General features: G+C 46.2%; 1 protein-coding gene across 1 annotated transcript in view; it reads left to right on the top strand.

The window, feature by feature from the left end:
* Nucleotides 1-466: 466 nt before the first annotated feature.
* CREB3L2 (cAMP responsive element binding protein 3 like 2) overlaps nt 467-19,004 on the top strand; it is a 138,463-nt gene continuing 119,925 nt past the window's right edge. The window contains exon 1 of the mRNA XM_002751946.6: nt 467-927. Within this exon, the coding sequence (XP_002751992.1) occupies nt 826-927 (102 nt within the window). The 5' untranslated portion in view covers nt 467-825. The remainder of the gene's footprint in view (nt 928-19,004) is intronic.

Raw genomic sequence — 19,004 nt, forward strand, 5'->3', positions numbered from 1 at the left:
TCAAATGAACTAAGGTCTTTGAAAATGTTTAAGTCCACCGCGCAGCAACTCTCGCGCCCCCTGTCGGCTCGCTGGCTAATTTCTGCGGATTCTCAGCAAGAGGACTGAGCTCACCCTCCCTCTTTTACAAAATGTATTCTTGTCGCTATTTCATTGGCTGTACCTTTTAGACGCCTCTTTCACATTGGTCAAGCTTCCAGTCCATCACTTCCGGACTCCGGCCCTCTATTGGTCCGCAGTAGGCGACTGCCGACAGCGAGCCGCGCTTAGGCAGGAGGAGTTTCTCGGTGACGTCACGAACACTCCCCGGCGACCTACTAAGGCATGGGCGGAGACTTCCCGCGGCCTCTGCCTTTGGAGGGCGGGACAGAGCCGAGAGCAAGACTTCTGATTGGGTCTGTTGGGTTAGGCAGATATCTGATTGGTCAGGCCACAGCTGGGTCCTGGAGCAGAGCCTAGGATCCCTAGGGAGTCTCAAAGTTTGTGTCTGGATCGGTAGCGGGAAGTGGGCTTGCGGCGAAGGGATTTTCCTGGGATGAGAGCGGATCTCCTGCCTTCATTTTGGATGCACATCCCGCTTTAGCCCCTGCAGCCTTTGGTCAGGCCAGTGTCCCTGGGGATTCTCAGATCTCCGAAGACACCGGACCGGAGCGTTTGGCCATTCTCTCTCCGGCAAAGGAGCAGACGTTTGCCTTCCAAGTGCAAAACTACACACACGCGTGCGCACACACGCACACGCGGAGAGAGAGGAACCTCGCGGTCCGAGGCAGCTCTGCGCGTCCCCTCCTGGGCTCAGCATCCCCGGCCAGCGCGGCCCGCACCGCCATGGAGGTGCTGGAGAGCGGGGAGCAGGGCGTGCTCCAGTGGGACCGCAAGCTGAGCGAGTTGTCAGAGCCCGGGGACGGCGAGGCCCTCATGTACCACACGGTGAGGACCTGGCGAGCGGGGCAGGAGGGCTTTCAAAGCGGGGAAGTGGTGTCACTCGAGGAGCAGCTGGAGTCCTGGGACCTGGGAAGGCAGGGTTTGGGGCAGGGCATGGCCAGAATCAAGAGGTCCTGGGCGAGGTGTACTTGACTGAGCAGATGAAGGTGGGCAGCAGCTGGCCCCTTTGCACTTTTCGTGAGAGTAATGCCACTTTGTATTCCTTTAACAATTCCTGCTTTTTCCTTGAGCTGAGGCTTTTTCCTATCTGTAACATCATTTACTGTTGCTAACAAAACTGTAATGCCGGAGGAGGAGTGTGTGTTTTGAGAATAACATGCCTCTGCCTAGTTTGCTGTTGACTTTTTTTTTGAGATTTAAAAAAACTGAACAAGATTAACTAGCAGTTCTTTTCCATCTCTCTAGTATTCTTTCTCCCTCAGTCCCTTCCTTTCTTTCATATTTATATTTTTAAAAGTACACGTGTGTGTGTGTGTGTGTGTGTGTGTGTGAGTGTGTGTGTGTGTTGAAAGGGCTCCTCTAAGGAGAAAGGCGGCTTTATTTGCCTTCTTAAACCGTACGGCCAAGAAATCTGCTTCCTCTCTCTTCAGAGTAAAACCCAGCAGAGGAGTATGGAAAATCTGAGACAGTTGCACATTTAAGAAAGACCCTGGGGAAGGTGGGGCAGCTCACCACTTGCTTGTTCAGCCTTACACTAATGCCTTCGAGAACTCTTTGGGGATTAAGCTGTCTCAGAGCTCACACATTCCTGTTAAAGTTTTTAATTTCAACATTTTGGTATTAAGTTTGCAAGAGGAAATTTTGTTTCCTGTAACCAACACTGATCATAGGACTTGATGCACCCTCTGTTTGTTTGTTTCTTGTCCATGCAGACATTTGTAAGGGGGGTGGAGGCAGGGGTGAGGGGGGACACTAATGAGAAAACCACTAGAGGCTTGGCTGCTTCCCCTTCACGGTTTTTTTAATGGGGTCAGTACCAGGATATTTGAAACTTTTGCAAAATGGCCTGCAGGCTCCACCTCTTTGGCCTTTGCCTCTGGCTGACGTTATTTTGGGACAAGGAATGAGGACCTCCCTGCTTATTCCCACCAAAGTATTTGTGGTGGCTGAGAGTGGCTTGTAAAAAAAAAAAAAATGCGGAGTGCGGGGCTGAGAGGGAGTGGTATAGTTAGTTCATGCTGGGGCAAAAGCCAGATGTTCAGTGTGCTCTTCTGGGCTTTGCTTGCTGAGCCTGTCCTGAGGACACCATGTGGGCAGCATGGTGGTTGGGGTCCCAGATGTGCTTCCTGTCCTCAGTAAAGAACTTGGAGTATGTTGGCCCTTAAATATCTTTTGATGATTGGGTGCTCCAGGGGTTTCTACTGACAGGCTACATGTTACCCATATGCAGAGGGGCAGCCCTTCTCTTTTGTTCTTAAAGTATCCGTCTTTTACTGTGGCAGTGTCTTCTCCAGCAGCTGCAATGCCACAGCCTTTCAGCTGGTGGGATGAATTACACATAGGCCTCCACCTTGCTGTTATTTGGCCCCATAGCTGGCATTTGTGAGTTCACAGGGAAGGGTGTGAGATGCTGCCAGTGACAGTGGCATTCACTCCAGGAAGAACTGCTTGGACTGGCCCTAACTAACATCTTTGTGCACAGATTCAGGGATTAGAGACTTTACATTTGCTTTGATATTATTCTGTCATTGTGATAAAACAGGAATGTGTGATTATTTTTCGTTCAGTTCTACTTTTTAAAAATGCTTATTATATCCTCCACTTAGGTACATGTCTCTGTTCTGTACAGCGCATTCCTATAAAATGCCACTCATCATTGCTGCAAGTCAGTGCAACAAACTGTGCATATGAATTACTGTTGAAAGAGGTGTCGGTTTAGCAGCACAGATGATTGGGTTAGATTTCTCCCAAACTAAGGGACGTTTGGTAGAGGTGGGGAGAGAGAGAACTTTCCCATCTGTTTCCTGAACTCTGTTGGATATCCAGGGGCAGAGCTGGTTATTACTGCCTTTTATCCGTAATGTGGCAACCTGACTCCAGCTGAGTCTTTATGTGGAAAAAGGATGGCCTGATTATGCATTCAGTCAGAGATATTTGTTCTTTCCATTAATAGTTGTTGAATATATAAAGCACTTGGGAACATGAGTGAACAAAAGCAGACAAAAATCCCTGACCTCTAGAAGCTTAGAAGCTTATATTCTTGTGTGTGTGTGTCTGTGTGTGTGTGTGTGTGTAGGGGAACATGAATACTAAACATAATAAAGAAGTGATTATGTTGGATGAAATAAGTGCTATGGAAAATGTATAAGTAGAATGAGGTGAGGGGGATAGAGAATACAAGGTGGAAGAAGAGCAAAATATGGGATTGAACTGAATGATCAGAGCAAGCTTCCCATAGAAAATGGATCTAAACAAAGATTGGAAGGAGAGAAGAGTCTTAGCTTAGCAGGATGGAAAACCAGAGCGAAGGCCTGAGGTAGGTGTGCATTTTCATAAGCCTCTGTTAATATCATCTTCTGTTTTAGGTTATCCATTTTGGTGAGTTATTTGTCTTATAAACTCCAGATACTTTTTTTTTTCTTTGTGGGGGAGTCTTGCTTTGTTACCCAGGCTGGAGTGCAGTGGTGTGATCTCGGCTCACCACAACCTCTGCCTCCTGGATTCAAGCGATTCTCCTGCCTCAGCCTCCTGAGTAGCTGGGATTACAGGCATGTGCCACCACACCCAGCTAATTTTTTTTTTTTTAAATATTTTTAGTAGAGACAGGGTTTCACCATGTTTGTCAGGCTAATCTTGAACTCCTGACCTTGTGATCTGCCCGCGTTGGCCTCCCAAAGTGCTGAGATTACAGGCATGAGCCACTGTGCCCGGCCTAAACTCCAGATACTTCTGAAACACCAGTGCCTGTTTTTGGAATGATTTAGTTAAACTTTCCAAGTTGAAGAATGCCTTAGGGGAGGGTGAGGTATAAATACGCATTGGGAGGATGGTAAGAGGTGATGACAGCACCATCTATTGAGTGTTTACCACGGGAGAGTCAGGGCCGACTGCCTGGCCTGCCACCATGCAGTGCCACAGGGCTCCACACTTGATTTGATATTGCTGTCACCATCCTGAAAATCCTAATTCTTTTTGAATAGGGGACCTTACATTTTCATTTTGCATTGGGCTTCACAAATTACATAGCTGGTCCTGCTGAAAGACATTGTGTTTAGTGCTTTACAAAAATTATACCATTTAACCCTGTAAATGACCCAGCAAAATGAGCCATTTTTATTACTTTTATTTTACATATAAGAAAAATGGGGCTTAATGAGTTTAAGCAACTTGGCTTAGTTCCCATAGCTATTTAGTGATAGAACCGAGATTCCAAGCTGTCTCTGCCTGCCTCCAAAGCCCAAGTACTTGCCTATCAGGCTGTCTGAATGAAGAATCTTGACTTAAAGAGAAGGGACTGAGTAAGAGGTTGGGAGAGAATGCTTGCAATATAGGAACTGCTGGGCCTGAAAGCAGCTAATGTTTAAATGAGGTTGACAGTGGCAGCTACCAAGCCTTCCTAGTGAGATCACTTTTGTTGCTCTAACCAGGGATTTAGTTACTGCATGCATGATTGCTAATGCTGCGTTTTAGCCAACCTGTCACATACTTGATTTAAACAATTTAGACTGTTCAGGTTGCCCAAGGCTGAGATTATACTGTTTCTCAGGAGCCTTCTGTTAGCCATCAGGAGCAGTGTTTTTTTTTTTTTATTTGGTTGGTTCTGAAGATGTCTTGGTCCAGAAGGACAAAGGCTCAGAGGAGACAGGTTCAAAGTCTAAGAAATAATGAAGCACATGAATAGGGCCAAGATGGATTGATCATTAGATCCTGAATCGTTAAAGCTCTGAGCTTCCTCTTGAAGCTTAACAAATAGTTTCCATACAGTTGACGAAATGTTATTTTAACTTAGCAAGTACTGATTTTCGGAAAGCTGTTGCTTCAAGATGGGGTACAGGCTAAAAGTGGTTCAGAAAGATGACAGATCTAAAGATGAGGAGAATACCCCTTGGGGTTTGGGACCACTGTGAGAAGAAACCTTGCCTCTTTCCCCAAACCTGACTGTATGTTGGACATTTCTGCTGTTTGTGTTGTATTCCTGTAAGATTCTCTGAAAATTACTTTCTGGGAATTATCTGTGCTTTTGTAACTTATTTTTTATTTTATTTTATTTTTGAGATGGATCTTGTTCTGTCACCAGACTAGAGTGCAGTTGCACAATCATGGCTCACTGCAGGCTTAGCCTTCCAAGCTCAAGTGATCCTCCCACCTTAGCCTCCAGAGTAGCTGAGACTGTCAGTGTGTGCCACCATGCCTGGCTAAGTTTTTTTTTTGGTAGAAACGGGATTTCACTGTGTTGCCCAGGCTGGTCTTGAATTCCTGGGTTTAAGGGATCCTCCTGCCTTGGCCTCCCAAAGTGCTGGGATTGCATGTGTGAGCCACGGTGCTCAGAATTTTCAGTGTATTTTATATATGTACAAACTATATCTGGAAGGGTGCTCAAGAAATGGATAACTTTTGGAAAAGGAGTTTGGGGGAGTGGAAGTCAAGAGATGAAGGGAAGCACGTCTACACACTATACCCTTTGGTACCATTCAGATTTTTACCTCCTGGATATGTCTAGAAAATGGAAGAAGTACAACTTGTAGGCACCATGTAAAACTGGAGTAGAGGTCATTTTCAACCAAGTGTTCTTGGGGGAAAAGGGAGCTTCAGTGCTATAGAGAAACTCAGCACCACTCAGGGTTAGTGGGGGCCTCGGATGAAGGATAGGGGAAGCGGGAAGGCACTGTGGAAGGGGGCTCTAGGCTCATTGGCAGGAGGTTTGCCTGTGATAAACCTCAAAATCTTGATAATGTTCCCTTTTCTATCTCAGTTTAGCTATCTGGAAAAATAAAACAGTTTTTGCAATTTTTGCCATGGTTATATCCTTTTAACAAAGTATATAATAAAAACTAAGTCTTTGTCAAAGTAACAACAGAAGTTTTTCTTTTAAATGCAAAATTCCTATAAAGCCAAGTTATTTGTAAAATCATTTGGTGGTTATGCTGCTACAGTTTTATATTTAGTTGGTTCTTCAAGTGAAATGACTGGTCCCAGATAGTGGTAGGTAGGGAGTTGGGGGAATGCTCGACCTGTCTGATGACCAGATGGAAAGGCCATCTGGCTTCCATGCCTTGCTGAGTGCTGAAAAGGAGCTGGCTGATCTCACAGGCTGTGTGGTTTCCTCTTCCTCCCGCCTGAATCAGAGAGTGATATGATTTCAATGCGACACTGCAGGTTTTGGTTTGATGTTCCACTTTGGAGTCAACTCCTAGGGTTGGCCCCAGGCCAGGTTCTGAAGGGGAACCCGGGTCCTCACTGGCTGAGAATGGCATTACTTATGGTCTCATACCTCCGCAAGCTGAATAGATGTAATGAGTTCTAACGGGAGACAGAATTGGGAAGTAAGTATAATTTTTCCAGACCCTTGTGGTACCGTTCTGCGTTTTCACCCCTTTTGTGTTCCCCTCCTTTCTCAGACCTCAAGTGTTCAGCGTAATGTTCTCTTTCCAATTTCCTTTCTTCAAATTTTGCTGTCAGGAAAGATTTGATAAGCGTACACTAGAGATCTAAGTATTAATAAGATTTAGCATGTTACCCCTAAATGGGCAACTGTAGTTAACAATAATTACTTCAGATCAAAAGGATGAATCTCTACTTGGAGAACTTTGGGTGATAGCCAGCTAGCAGTGGGGAATATTTGGGGATTGGAAGAGGAACTCTCACTGCCCCTCCATAATTCTGTAATGTGGCTTTTATTCATAAGGCGGCCATGTTTATATGTTGCTGATTTGTCTATGATCTAAAGGATTTCCATTGGCTTGGCAAAAAAATCTTTGACTCATTATCTTATTGTCTCTGAAATTGTTCTCATGACAGTGACAAAGGCCGGGGGGCAGTAGACATAGGCACAGTCTTAAAAGATGACAGGGCAGTACAGAGTTTTGTGTTTGCCCTCCTTCTTGAAAGATCCCTGAGTTACAGTGTTCAAAGCAAACGGATCTGTGATGTGACGTTGCTTTTGCAGGAGCTATAAGGCGTAGCATCTAGATTAATAATTGAATTAATTACAGTGCTTGCAGCTACAAGTAACTGAAAACTGATTCAGATTGGCTCATACAGTAGGTAAATTATCTCATGTTGCAGGAGGTTTAGAAATAGAGCCCCTTGTTTGGCTGATTCGGCAGTTCCTCAGCGTCCCCGGGGACCTTGGTTCTGTCGCTGTGCAGCTTTCATCCTCAGGTTGGATGTGTGATGGACGCAGGAGTTACAGGTGTCACATTCCGAATGATAATATCCAGAGGAAGAGGAGCAGTTGTCTCTTTGTTGTGTCTTTTTTAGAATGGAAGGAACTTTTCTTAGTAAGGACTGGGCCACATGATCATTCCTAAGCCGGTGACTGGAAAGGAGAATGGGAGTTATACTGTGAGCTTAGATTAATTATCTGGGGATGGAAGAGATAGTGGAGACTTAACCAGCATGATCATTGAGATCATCAGTAAAACAGTCTGAGTTAACAGTTCTTTCCTTAGTCAAAAGGTGTGTTTCTTTTCTCATGAACATGGGCTAGCAACTAGAAAATTTAAAATTCACAGTAATTTGGCCGGGTGTGGTGGTTCACGCCTGTAATCCCAAGACTTTGGGAGGCCGAGGCGGGTGGATCATGAGAACAAGAGATCGAGACCATCTTGGCCAACATGGTGAAACCCTGTCTCTACTAAAAGTACAAAAAAATTAGCTGGGCCTAGTGGCATCTGCCTGTAGTCCCAGCTACTCGGGAGGCTGAGGCAGTGGGATCGCTTGAACCTAGGAGGTGGAGGTTGCAGTGAGCTGAGATTGTGCCACTGCAGTCCAGTCTGGCGACAGAATGACAAGACTCCATCTCCCACCAAAAAAAAAAAAAAAAAAAAAAAATTACGTAATTTGCCCTGGGTGTGAAACAGCAAGCCCAAGTACTGTGCCACTTGCAAAGTTCTTTTGTTTTTTGTTTTTAAATAGAGACAAGGTTTCCTTATGTTGCCTAGGCTGGTCTTGAACTCCTGGGCTCAAGGGATCCTCTTCCTTGGCCTCCCAAAGTACAGGCATGAGCTATCATGTCTGGCCCAGCAAGGTTCTAAGAACATTATTGAGCTGTGCTACCAGTGCCCGGTGAAGGAAGACTATAGATGTAGAAATAGTCTCGTGAAAGTGCAGGTAAAGGCTATTTAGGGAGAGGTGGGAGCCAGGAGGAGATTACGGCTATGTCTTGACTCACTCACTAACTAGGAGATGTAGAATTTTTTTTTTTTTTTTTTTTTTTTAATACAAACAATCCCATAGCATTTATTGACATCTTGTAATAACATAAGGGCAAGCAAAACAATATGAATAAATGTTCACACTGGACAAAGGACATCTAAAAACAAAATGTATCCTTCTCAACCATTTCTCACTTCACTGATCATTTCTAGTTGGAGACACTTTGCAGCAGAGTAATATTATCTCCTTTTAGCATGATCCGACCCAGTTGTTTCCTTGACTTTGTTTTAGAATGAATCTCTTCTGCATCATCTAATACGAGGTTCATATACTCATCAAAACCAATGATACAGCCTTCTATTCGCATATTCACTTGCTCATAGAGCCACACCTGAATCCGCGATCTCTTTTTTTACTGAACGCGAAGTCTGGTGCTTACGTAAAGAAAAAGTGCCCAGCGGGGCACTCATTAGGGGTCTTCAACATCCCTTCCACTCTCATTCCCCTGGAGTTTCCCGAAACCATTAACTCCCGTTTTCATTCAGCACCTACTTGAAGTTCTCTTCCCTCCTTTCGCCGCGTCCATTCCTCAGCATTCCCCACTGCCGGGGTCCACCCAAGACCCCCTCCCCACCATCACGGGTCTTCAACTACCCGCGCTTTCTCGGAGATGTAGAATTAACTATTATCTCGACTTTTCTCATCAGAGTGGACTACCAGGCTAGAGGTAGCTAGCTGAGCCTGTCATGCTCACCATTCAGGACAAGAATGATTTGTTCTATTTGAGATCAACAGCAGGTGGAAAGCTAAATGCCATTTTTCAAAGAAGCTATTTTTTCAGTTGCATATGGCTATTCAAATATTGATGAGGCCACGTGTGCCTGTCTGCAGCTTAAACGGCTGGCCTTATCCTGACATGGCTCTACTCTGTTTGCTGACTCTCTTGGGGCAAATAACCTTAAGCATCAGCAGGGAATTTGGTAGGGTTGAGGCCTGTGGTTGTGGAGCACATCTGAATTGTCTGAACGAGTGATCCTATGAATGAGGTAGTGCTGGCCGTATTTTCTGCCCCTGTGGAATCAGGATGGAAAGGAAATGGTGAGACCCACTGTCTTTGCATCAACCTTGAGCCTATTTCTCCTTTTCCCTGCTCAGTAGATGCTCTGGGGACCTTCCAAATGAAGTTTTAAGGAATCTTGATTTTTCCCTGAATCAAATTGTATAGGTTATTCATGAGGCGCATGGAAGAGGATGGGCCATTTTATCTATGGAGAATGTGAGACATGGAGCAGTAGAGAGATTTGCTCAGCACAAGTTCCTTGAGGACGGGAGATATGTCTTTTCTATACCCTCATAGAGTTTAGTCAAGTGTAGGATGTCCAGAGAATCCTAAGTGCTTGATGCATAGTTAAGTAGAGTGAGGCAGTCCTGGAAAATGGATAAGCTGGGTGGCCTTTGCCTCTTTTTATATATTTTTAAAACTCTGGGCAGAGTGGTGGCTCATGCTTATAATCCCAGCACTTTTGGAGGCTGAGGCAGGAGGATCTCTTGAGCCAAGGAGGTTGAGTCTACAGTCAGCTGTGATCCCACCACTGCACTCAGGACTGGGCAACAGAGAGATACCCTGTCTCAAAATAAATAAATAAATGAATGAACAAACAAACAAATAAACAAACTCTGGATTCTTGTAAATGCTTTTGCAAATGTGAAAATTGAGTATAATAGTGACTTGGGTAATTCAGTGTTGATATCTTTTCTTGTTTTGCTTATAGAACAAGATGGGCGTCGGGTGATTGGTGACAGTCCTGATTTCCTGTGGGAGTAGAATCGAAGGCAGCATGGTGGAAAGGGTGGGCTCTCAAGCCAGGCCAGTTTGGTGTTGAGGGCCACGGGCTCTCAGGTGACCTCGGATACATTATTTCACCTCTTTGGATTTCAGTTTCTTTGCATGCACTGCCTGACCTATAATGGAAGTACTTTTCCAGCCTGTCCCTAAGTCAAATGTCTTCTCTTTGAGGACGAGGTGTCCCGACCTTAGGATTCTGACATCATTCAGGAAGTGGAGAGAGCCTGTCATTATTCTCTCTCATGCATCTTTAATTCCTCCCCTCTCCCGCTCCTACCTTCCGCTATAAACACAGGCCTCTGCCTTGAACACATGTTTGCCAGATGCTCCCTCTTACTCATTTCTTTTCTCTTGTTTACTGCCAGGTTTTCTCAAGCTCGCAGTCACCAGCTATGGCCTCCATTTCCTCAGTCTCTACCCTGTACCTTCTGCCCCCTGGCTCCTACTGCTCACCCTCTCCCTAGCTGCTAAATCCAATAGTCTTTTCTCTGTCCTTACCTGCTGGGCCTCCTGGGAATATTGGGCAACACTGACCACAGGATTGTCTCATAACTCGTTTTTGCTTTGGTTTCCATGTGAATTCCACAGTGCGATTTACTTCACATCTTTAGTAATCAGTAATCTGGCAAGCTTAGTTCTTCCTCCTCCTCTGGCTTCCTTACCACCTGTTAAATGTGAGGGTTTGGTACTCAGCCTTCTCTTCTCTCTGTACGTTCCCCTGGGCTCTGCTATCGACTTCAGTGCAGCTGGTTCTGTGCTTTTTATTCTTGTTATTTGTCTTTGGATGAAAAGCAGATCTTTGGAGTTTGACTCAAGCCTGCTAGGTACACCTGAGCGGCAGAACAGCTCTGGCTGGGTAACCCTTGAATTTTCATGATGCGTTTCTTGATATGTTTCAAAGAAGAGCTGGGACATTGATCCCTCTTATCGTTGCACGCATTTATCTCAGGGAATGTTTAGTGATTCAGCTGTCTTGCAGTGTAAACCCAAGAGGAGCTCATGGGTCATTCCTGGGATTCAGCTGCTTCTACAGTCAATGTCACTCATTAGAGGCAGGCTGTGTTTTGCCTGGACTTTTGCTTGTGCTTTGGCTTGGGAAACACTCTGTGCATCCCGTGGGGGTAGGTGCAGTTTTCTCAACTGTGTGGAAGGCCAGTGCAAAAGTGAGACATAACTTCCCAGATCTCGTCCCATGTTTTCTTCTTGTGTGTACAGCTGCTCTGCGGCTCAGCTACAGTTGCCTCAGGTTGAATTGCCTGCTTTTGAGTTGCTCTAGTCTGGTGTAGGTCTCGTCTGTTTATTTGAACTTTACTGATATTATCAAGAGCTTTGGTTTTTTTTTTTTTAAGAATTATGATGGGTTATTTTGAACACCCATATTTTAATGCCTGATTCTTGTTAGAATTATCAATGGTAGTTCTTGGAAAAGAGTTTTTCTTTGGAGGATAAAGCCTTCTTCTTCTTCTTCTTCTTTTTTTTTTGAGACAGAGTCCTACTCTGTCGCCCAGCCTGGAGTGCAGTGGCGTGATCTCTGCTCACTGCAACTTCCACCTCCAGGATTCAAGTGATTCTCGTGCCTCAGCCTCCCAAGTAGCTGAAATTGCAGGCACCTAACACCATGTTTGGCTAATTTTTTTGTATTTTCAGTAGAGACAGGGTTTTGCCATATTGGCCAGGCTGGTCTCAAACTCCTAGCCTCAAGTGATCCACCCACCTTAGCCTCCCAAAATACTGGGATTACAGGCATGAGCCACTGCGCTCAGCCATGCTTTTTTCTTGTATGAATTAATCACAGTACAATTTACTTCACATCTTTAGTAATCAGTTTGTCCAACTGTAAATTCTACATTTTTATTACATGATTTCAGAATCTCAATGGTATTACATGTGTTACACTCCTAGCATTGAAGATCTCCCACCTTTAAAAAATAAGCTATTTAAAACAACAACAGCAATAATGGCAACAACAGCAGCATTCAACGATTGCATATTTCATTTGGGCAATTCAATCGGCAGGTGCAGTTTTGCATTTTGTAGTCTCTGTTTACTGACCTAAAAACTTGTTTGGCCAGGTGCAGTGGCTCACACCTATAATCCCAGCACTTTGGGAGGCTGAGGCAGGTGGATCCTGAGGTCGGGAGTTCGAGACCAGCCTGACCAACATGGAGAAACCCTGTCTCTACTAAAACTACAAAATTAGCTGGGTGTGGTGGCACATGCCTGTAATCCCAGCTACTCTGGAGGCTGAGGCAGGAGAATCACTTGAACCCGGGAGGCAGAGGTTGCGGTGAGCCAAGATCGTGCCATTCTACTGTAGCCTGGGCAAGAAGAGTGAAACTCCGTCTCAAAAAAAAAACCCAAAACCTTGTTTAAGTGAAACCCAGACAAAATAAAAAATGGAAAAACAGAGAGGCACAGAGGTAGGAAACATTTTTTTAACATTAGAAAACAAAAATCTCTTCAGACTCCTTGGCAAATAAAAGGAATCTGGGGAGAAAAATCTACAAACAGTTTCCTAGTTGTGTGAGTGGAAAATCCTGGTTTTTCACATTTCATATCTTGCAAATGTCTGAATAGTTTTTGTTTAAAGGGAAATTCCTTTTGGCTGAGAAAGAGCCTGCTGGATTCAAACTGATAGGATGATGTTTTTAGAAAACTTGGAGGAAATAGGATTTGTGATGAAAATGCTTTCTCAGTGGCCAATTGTGTTAGAAATGTAAATCCAAGCTTACCAGTCGTAAAGTTTTAAAGGTTCAGCCATTAACTCCTTCCTTCCCCTCACGTCCTGTCTGCGTGCATCCTGGGGAAGTGTTGCACATAGCTGGCCCTTCCTCCAGTTCGAGGGACTTGATGAGCGGCTTATCTGAGCATGTGCATGTTCTAGGCAGCGATATGCATTCTTGACCTGTAGCTTTCCTAGTAGACTGGCAAGAAAGATGTGTAAACACGTCATTACGTTGCAAGTCATTAAATGCCTGACACATGTTTTGCATGAGAGCTGTGTTCAAAGTATTTGTGTAGCAAAGAGGATGGAATGACAAATCTGAAGGGGGTGAAGAGTTGGGGAGCACTTCATGGAGGAGCAAGTGATATTTGCAATGGGTGTTGAAGTATAAATAGGAGTTCACCAGGCAGTGGGAATGGCAGGTACAGAGTAGGAATGTGGAAAAAGTCATGACTGATTCTGGGACGTCATTTTATGTAGTTTGAGAATAGGGTGCCCTGTGAGGAGTCTTGGGAGATACCACAAGCTCATGAAAGGTTTGCATGCTTGGCAAATGACTTGGACATTTTTCTGTAAGGTGTGAGGCTTTTAGCAAGAGAGACAGGACAGGAGCAGAAATGTATTCTAGAAAGGATAACTGGTGGTAGAATTGATGGTGGCAAGTTGATCTTCTGGCTGGCTATTTCATCCACGAAGTAAGACAAGATGCCAGGAGGGCCTGAACCCAATAGAGAGGAGTGGATGAATGCAAAGGAGGATAGGGGAGGCTAGATTGGAGATGTGATTATGGGGCATGACGGGTATGGGAGACTTCTTGTTTTCTGGCTTGGCAGGCCGAGTGGACGGTGTTGCCATTGACCTAGAATGGGAATATTTCGTGGTGGGCGGGGGGATGAGTTTCTCAGGGAAGATCATGAGCTCACTTTCAGGCACACTAATTCTGATGTATTTGCAGAACATTCACAGGAGTGACACCTAAAAGGCATTTGGAAACTTGGGTCTGGGGTTCTAGAGAAAGGTCTGGACTGGAGTAGATTTGGGTGTTAGGATTCTGGTGAGGGATTAGGGAAGCCAATAATCCATGTAAGATAGTCCAGAAAGGTTAGAGTGAGAGGGAGGAGTGTGAGCAAAGGGCTGAATATGGAGCCCTAGGGGCAGCAGAAGGAGTTGGCCAGGGAGAAGAGCCCATAGATAGAATCCAGAAAGAATCGTCAAAAACAAAGTGGAGAAAAGCCAGGAAAATTTCATGATAGGCTCCAAAAGATGGGAGAGTCGCTACAGAGTGGTCAGTATAAATAAGGGTTGAGTGTGCCATTCAGCTGACCGCTGGGTCCCCCGAGGACTTACTAGCATGTTAGCTCAGGGTGGTGCCTGTGTCTCCGCAGCCACAGGACTTCACTGTAGCAGACCTGTGTGCATAGGATGTGGCATTCTGCTGGGAAGGAGAGGCCAGGTTTCCAGGTGAAAGCACAAACTGCAGAAGCCCAGGCACTCAGAGTAAATGGACAAGCTACAGAACACAGCACTGTCTCTTTTTATTTTTATTTTTTAGAACAAAATTAATATCAGTCCTCAAAATTGGCATTGGAGACCATGACTGGTTCATTGGTGCCTGTGTAGTTTTATGAGGGTCCTTTCTTTCTCTTTTTCTTTTCCTTCCTCCCTCCCTCCCTCCCTCCCTCCCTCCCTCCCTCCCTCCCTCCCTTCCTTCCTTCCTTCCTTCCTTCCTTCCTTCCTTCCTTCCTTCCTTCCTTCCTTCTTCCTCCCTCCCTCCCCCTTCTCAATCCCTCTCCCTCCCTCCCTTTCCCTCCTTCTTCCTCCCTCCCTCCCCCCTCTCTCTCCCTTTCTCAATCCCTCTCCCTCCCTCTCTCCCTTTCCCTCCTTCTCTCTCCCTCCCTCCCTTCCTCTCTCCCTCCCTCCCTCCCTCCCTCTCTCTCCCTCTCCCATCCTCCCTCCCTATCCCTCCCTTCCTCCCTCCTTTTCTCCCTCCCTCCTTCCCTCCCTTCCTCCCTTCTTCCTTCCTTCCCTCCCTCCCTCCCTTCCTCTCTCCTTCCTTTCGTCCCTTCCTCCCTTTCTCCCTCCTTCCTTCCCTCCCTTCCTCCCTTTCTCTTTCTCCCTCCCTCCCTCCCTTTCTCAATCCCTCTCCCTCCCTCCCTTTCCCTCCTTCTTCCTCCCTCCCTCCCCCACCTTTCTCAATCCCTCTCCCTACCTCCCTTACCCTCCTTCTTCCTCCCTCCCTCCCTTCCCCCCTTTCTCAATCCCTCTCCCTCCCTCCCGCCCTTTCCCTCCTTCTCTCTCCCTCCCTCCCTTCCTCTCTCCCGCCCTCCCTCCCTCTCTTCCTCTCCCTTCCTCCCTCCCTATCCCTCCCTTCCTCCCTCCTTCCCTCCCTCCCTTCCTCCCTCCCACTCAAACCCTCTCCCTCCCTCCTTCCCTCCCTCTCCCTCCTCCCTCCCTCCCTTCCTCTCCCTCCCTCCCTCTTCCTCCCTTCCTCCCTCCTACCCTCCCTCCCTGTCTCCCTTTCTCTTCCTCCCTTCCTCCCTTCCCTCCCACTCCGTCCCTTCCTCTCCCTCTCCCTCTCCTTCTCGCTCTCCCTCCCTCCCTCCCTTCTCTCTCTTGCTTTCTTGCTATGTTGCCAGGCTGATCTTGAACACCTGAGCTCAAGCCATCCTGCCACCTCCACCTCTCAAAGTGCTGGGAGAGCCTGGCCTCTGAGGGTTCTTTTTTCATTCTTCTCTCCAGGTCAGTCCATCTATCTCTGGATGTCTTTCCCATTGGTAGGGAGGAGTTTGTGCATGTGTGTCTTTTGTGAATGTGTCATTTGCAGTTCTCAGTTCTGGGGCTTTGGAAAGGGATAGCCTTTGTATTCATTACACCTGCTCAAGAGTGTTGGGATTCACCACGTGACTCCAAGGTTCGAGTGTTTTCCTCTCTTTGTTTCTTCTGACTCTCCCACCACGGAAGTATCAGGTGGATCCCCCGAATGCCAAAAATGAGTTTGACTGCAGAAGAATCAGCAACGTTCAAATGGTAGGAAACAGAAACAAGCCCTCACTGGTTCCATTTTTGTATGACGTAATAAGGACAGGTGAAGACAAATGGCTCTGTGATAAGAATATGAGCCTGTATAAGGAACATTAAGTAAATAATTATAGCGTCCAAGAAAATGAGCAGTTGCTAGCAATGCCCGGGTTTCGGGACCCACAAAGGTGCTCTGGTGGATCACATCCCTGCTCCCGTCCTGTGCCTCCCGTGTGCCGGGGCTGGATTCTGGATTCTGCCCTTGATCTCTACTTCACTGTATCTCTGTTCCTGTCATGGCCCTCGGGGCTCCCAGGGACATGAGGAACAGGGATGGGAGGAGGAAGCCCTTCAGCTGGGCCGGAGGTCGGGCGTGTGAGGATTGAAGACAGGTGGGTGGACAGGGAGAATTCTGCCTCTGGACTGCATAGGGAGGAAAGGGCCACCCTTCACAGCCCAGAGCAGAGCAGGCTCTTTGAAGGAAACAGAGTTTAGGATTCACTCCCCAGTTCAGCTGTGTGGTGAATTAAGTGGGTTTCTGAGGCCCGACTGGGCAGCAGATGGCTTTTTATCACATTATGTCAATAAGAAAATGTCTTTGAACCACCTATGTTAAAAACTTTAAAAAGAAAGATGGAGAAAGGTGTGGTGGCCTACACCTGTAGTCCCAGCTACTTGTTGGAGGCTGAGGTGGGAGGATTGCCTGAGCCCAGGAGGTTGAGGCTGCAGTGAGCCATGATTGTGCCACTGTACGCCACCCTGGGCAACAGAGCCAGATCCGGTCCTCCAGAAACAGAAAGCCTCTCAGAGCAGTCTTATGTTCACAGCAAAATTAAGCAGAAATACAGAAAGCTCCCGTATACCTCTTGTTCCCTCAACACACGAAATCTGTGCCCCCATCAACATCTTGCTGTTACAGACTTTTGGCAGACAGATTTATATGCTGGGGTCACCTGTGGCAGCTTTTGATTTTAACTTAATTTTTTAAGATTAGTTACAGATAAGCCTCCCTTTGTAGTCCAGCAAGAAGCCACATTGACCCCCAAAGCCTTAAACACCAAAGACTGTATCCTGTATTTTGTTTTTCGCTGCTGAAAACTTATTCACACAACTAGGCGCAGACCTATAGATTTCAGTACAGTACCATTAAAAAGTTATAATATGGTATGGCACTTCTGTACCTCTTGCCATTTGTAGATGACTTAGGCAGGAGATGTTATCCTTGGGAAAGAGATAGGATCTAGTGAGGAAATAGTATATATTTTTTGTATTCAAAGAACCCGACTCTGATGTTCATCGTTTTGACTTTGAACTTCCTACCCCGGAATGGTATTCATTTCTGAGGCACTGCCAGGAGCTGTTTTTCTGGTTCTGCTCTGGGTTTGCAAGCTTCCTCTCCAGGCTCTCCTGTAGCCCATGACCCACGTTGGAGCTGCTGGGAGAGCAGGGCATGGGGTGCTGAGGAGGCCAAGGCCTAAACCAGCTGCAGGCAAACAGCTGCACTCCAGCGAGGATGATATCTGCATCGCCCTTGGGCTAGGGGCATCATGTTCTAACTAAGGCACCCAGTGACCCTGGCAGTCTTTACCGACGCATATTCTTGTGTGGTCAGAGAGAGGCAGAAATGTAGCTGCCAAAAAACCATTTGGGTTTTCGGCCGTGTTTACAAGCTGAGGAACGTGAGGCACGTTGAAACCCAGAATTTCCTTTTGACTGAAATACAGACTTCCAGGAGGACACTGAAATGAAGGTGGGATGGCTGGGCAGATTGAGCATGAGCAAGGTTCAGCTTCTCCTTTCTACCCTCCCAGTTTCAGTGGTGGGGTTCTGAACGGCCTCTTGTCTGCAGATTGCTCAGCCGCTGGAAAAGGCAGTACAAAGGCAGTGAGTGGGAGGAGCAGGGATTTTGGAGTCAGCACGACTTCATAGCCCTTATCACCACTGGCAAAGGATTTATTTAGTGCCCCTGAGTCCTGTTGACATGGCACTCATGGAAAATGATGGTATCTGCATGGTGCTGTGCGTTGAAGTAACGGATGAGGCTAATCATAGTGGATGGAATCCATCTTAGGGGTGTGTTGCTCCAGCCTCTGCTGCCAACTTGCCCTCCTTCCCAGTCCCAGGGAGCTAGGGCACTCCATGGCATACCTGTTGGGAAGCACTGATAAGTGTGCTTGTCTACTATCTCCTCTAACCAAATGGAAAGACCGTGAAGGCAGAGACTTTGTTTTATCCACTACTGTTTATCCCCAGGTAACAGAACAGTGCTGGACTCATGGTAGGTGTCCAGTAAAATGTTTGGTGAATGAATGGATGAAAAAATGAATGAATCTGGGCTTACAGTCTGGTTCTGTCTCTCCCTACTGTAAGCACCTTTCTGAGACTGCTTCACAAGGCCCTGGTGGAGGAAGATAAATGACATGACGTAAATCAAATGTCACTGTGTCTGGTATGTGACCACTAGATGGGTGATATGAGGTTCCTTTCGTCCACTTTTTTTGCTCCAGTAATTTCAGAGAGTCCTAGGAAGAAAATCTTTGCTGCGTTCCGAACTCCTGGAGAAAACAGGTAAATAGAATAAAGGCTTTGAATTGTGGCCTAATTGTGAAAAGGTATTTAGTGGAAAAAGATGTGAAATATTTCCTCAGTTCTTACCTGAATCCTCATAGGTTTCAGGCCCAGTATTGATTTGCATGACTGAGTTAACACTTCGAATTTTCAGGTACCTGCTTCTGAGGAACTGAAATTCTTTGGCAGTTTTGAGGGGGTGGGTTGACAGCAGGTGTTAGCATTCTTTACATTACAAGAGGGAAGACAAGAAGGGGATGGCTTATTCCAAGTCTCTGCCATTTCCTAAAACACTTTCTCCATCCCTGGACATTGAGGCTACTGATTTTTTCCTAATGAAAGTAGTTTTTCTTGGGCTGATTGTGACCCGTTTAGGGGTCCATTAACAGCAGGAAAGTGAGTAAGGGACAGCAGGATGACACTGAGCAGCCCTGGGGGGCTCTGTCCTGCAGTGTCAGGGACGAGCTGAAGGGCTCTCTGTCCTCCAGATCTGGGGCTTCCTGGCAGAGCACTTTTGGAAAAAGAAAATCTTAGTCCTGCTTTCTTGTGCTACTGATAGCATCGCAGCGAGCTATTTAAGCCACATAC

This window comes from Callithrix jacchus, chromosome 11, assembly GCF_049354715.1.
Source record: "Callithrix jacchus isolate 240 chromosome 11, calJac240_pri, whole genome shotgun sequence".
In the NCBI taxonomy this organism is placed as follows: Eukaryota; Metazoa; Chordata; class Mammalia; order Primates; family Cebidae; genus Callithrix; species Callithrix jacchus.